The sequence below is a fragment of the Sinocyclocheilus grahami genome, unplaced genomic scaffold (genome assembly GCF_001515645.1).
Source record: "Sinocyclocheilus grahami isolate Dianchi unplaced genomic scaffold, SAMN03320097.WGS_v1.1 scaffold2909.1, whole genome shotgun sequence".
In the NCBI taxonomy this organism is placed as follows: domain Eukaryota; kingdom Metazoa; phylum Chordata; class Actinopteri; order Cypriniformes; family Cyprinidae; genus Sinocyclocheilus; species Sinocyclocheilus grahami.
Genome location: NW_015508084.1, coordinates 18,980 through 20,400, shown reverse-complemented (window position 1 = coordinate 20,400; position 1,421 = coordinate 18,980). Strand labels below are relative to the sequence as shown.

The following is a 1,421-nucleotide window of genomic DNA, read 5'->3' as shown; positions in this document are numbered from 1 at the left end:
GGCAATTACACAGCAGAACTCAAACAAACACATTTCAATGATTATTTGTACAGTGTGTTTCCAGTGGCCAGTATTCTTGCAGTTTCACTTCAGCTTCATCCTCAATGCTCAATTCATGTGCTGTTGTCCTTCATAGTGCTGTCATGCGGCCACAGTCATTTCTATCATGACTGTTCAGCACTTCCCAGAACAAGCCCACAGGTCCATTTCCTTGAACCTCGCTATCAGTGATTTTCTTCAAGCATATGCTGAGATCCAGCAGCCCCTCCAGGACAGCTCCCCTCTCCTCCCAAAGGCCAGGAAGTTGCATTTTAATTGAAGATTAACATAAAGCCATAAATCATAGGCAAACTTCTGTAGAGGCACTAAGATCAGTATTAATGCACAGTGACCCAAAGCAGCAAAATGGAAGTGAACACGGGTAAAGAGAACATGGGTAAACTAAACTTTGATTAGATGTCCCACTAATTTACTGTCTATCTTTAGGAAGGGAATCTAATTTGACAGGCCTATTTTTAAATCCCTGATGTATTTGTATAGTGGTGGTCTATATGAGTGGTAGGGTGATGTAGCTTTGTATGATCTGCTTTACTTGTTGCTGTGTGATATGAACCAGGACTGTGCCCTCTTTGTCTCCTCTTTGGCAGGGTATGATGTACCTGGAGGAGAGGCGGCTGGTGCACAGGGACCTCGCGGCCCGTAATGTCCTGGTGAAATCTCCAAACCACATTAAGATCACTGATTTTGGACTAGCTCGACTGCTGGAAACCGATAAAAAAGAGTACAGTGCGGATGGAGGCAAGGTCAGTGTTTGAAACATGCATCAGAATGCACTACAAGGTAAAAGCAAATCAAATCCAAAGATGATTTATGGAAAATCAGCAGTATTAATTTGTGTTAGCCAGCAGTTTTTCTTGTAAAGAACTTTCTTAAATCCTTTGTGTGAAAGTTTGATGGTTCTCATTGGGACTCTCAGTTAATGTTGCATTTCATACCTTCCCCGAAACAATTAAAGTATTCTTCATTATTATACATCCTTTAATCAAAACTATCTAAATTGTCTTGCTGTATTGATATGGAAATGCTCTTTGCATTACCTTTTTTTTTCCCTACTCTAGATGCCCATTAAGTGGATGGCCCTTGAGTGCATTCACTACAGGAAGTTCACACATCAGAGTGATGTATGGAGCTATGGTGAGACACACACAATGAAGCAAATTTTGTTTTACTACTATTTTTTTTTCTCATCAAATTCATAAAAATACTATTATTTTATAATATTTTACACAATTTTTATCCTTTTACAATATTATTTTTTATTATTTTGTATAATAGTTTTAGTAGTTCAATCTATTATTTTTTTTATTTATGTTTTATGCAATATATATATATGTGTGTGTGTGTGTGTGTGTGTGTGTGTG

The 1,421-nt window shown here is 37.9% G+C and overlaps 1 protein-coding gene across 1 annotated transcript in view; it reads left to right on the top strand.

Moving 5' to 3' along the window:
• LOC107575802 (receptor tyrosine-protein kinase erbB-4-like) overlaps positions 1–1,194 on the top strand; it is a gene marked incomplete at both ends in the record, with an annotated part of 12,195 nt that extends 11,001 nt beyond the window's left edge. The window contains 2 exons of the mRNA XM_016262133.1: positions 648–803; positions 1,119–1,194. Of these exons, the coding sequence (XP_016117619.1) occupies positions 648–803; positions 1,119–1,194 (232 nt within the window). The remainder of the gene's footprint in view (positions 1–647; positions 804–1,118) is intronic.
• Between the last annotated feature and the right edge of the window lie 227 nt (positions 1,195–1,421).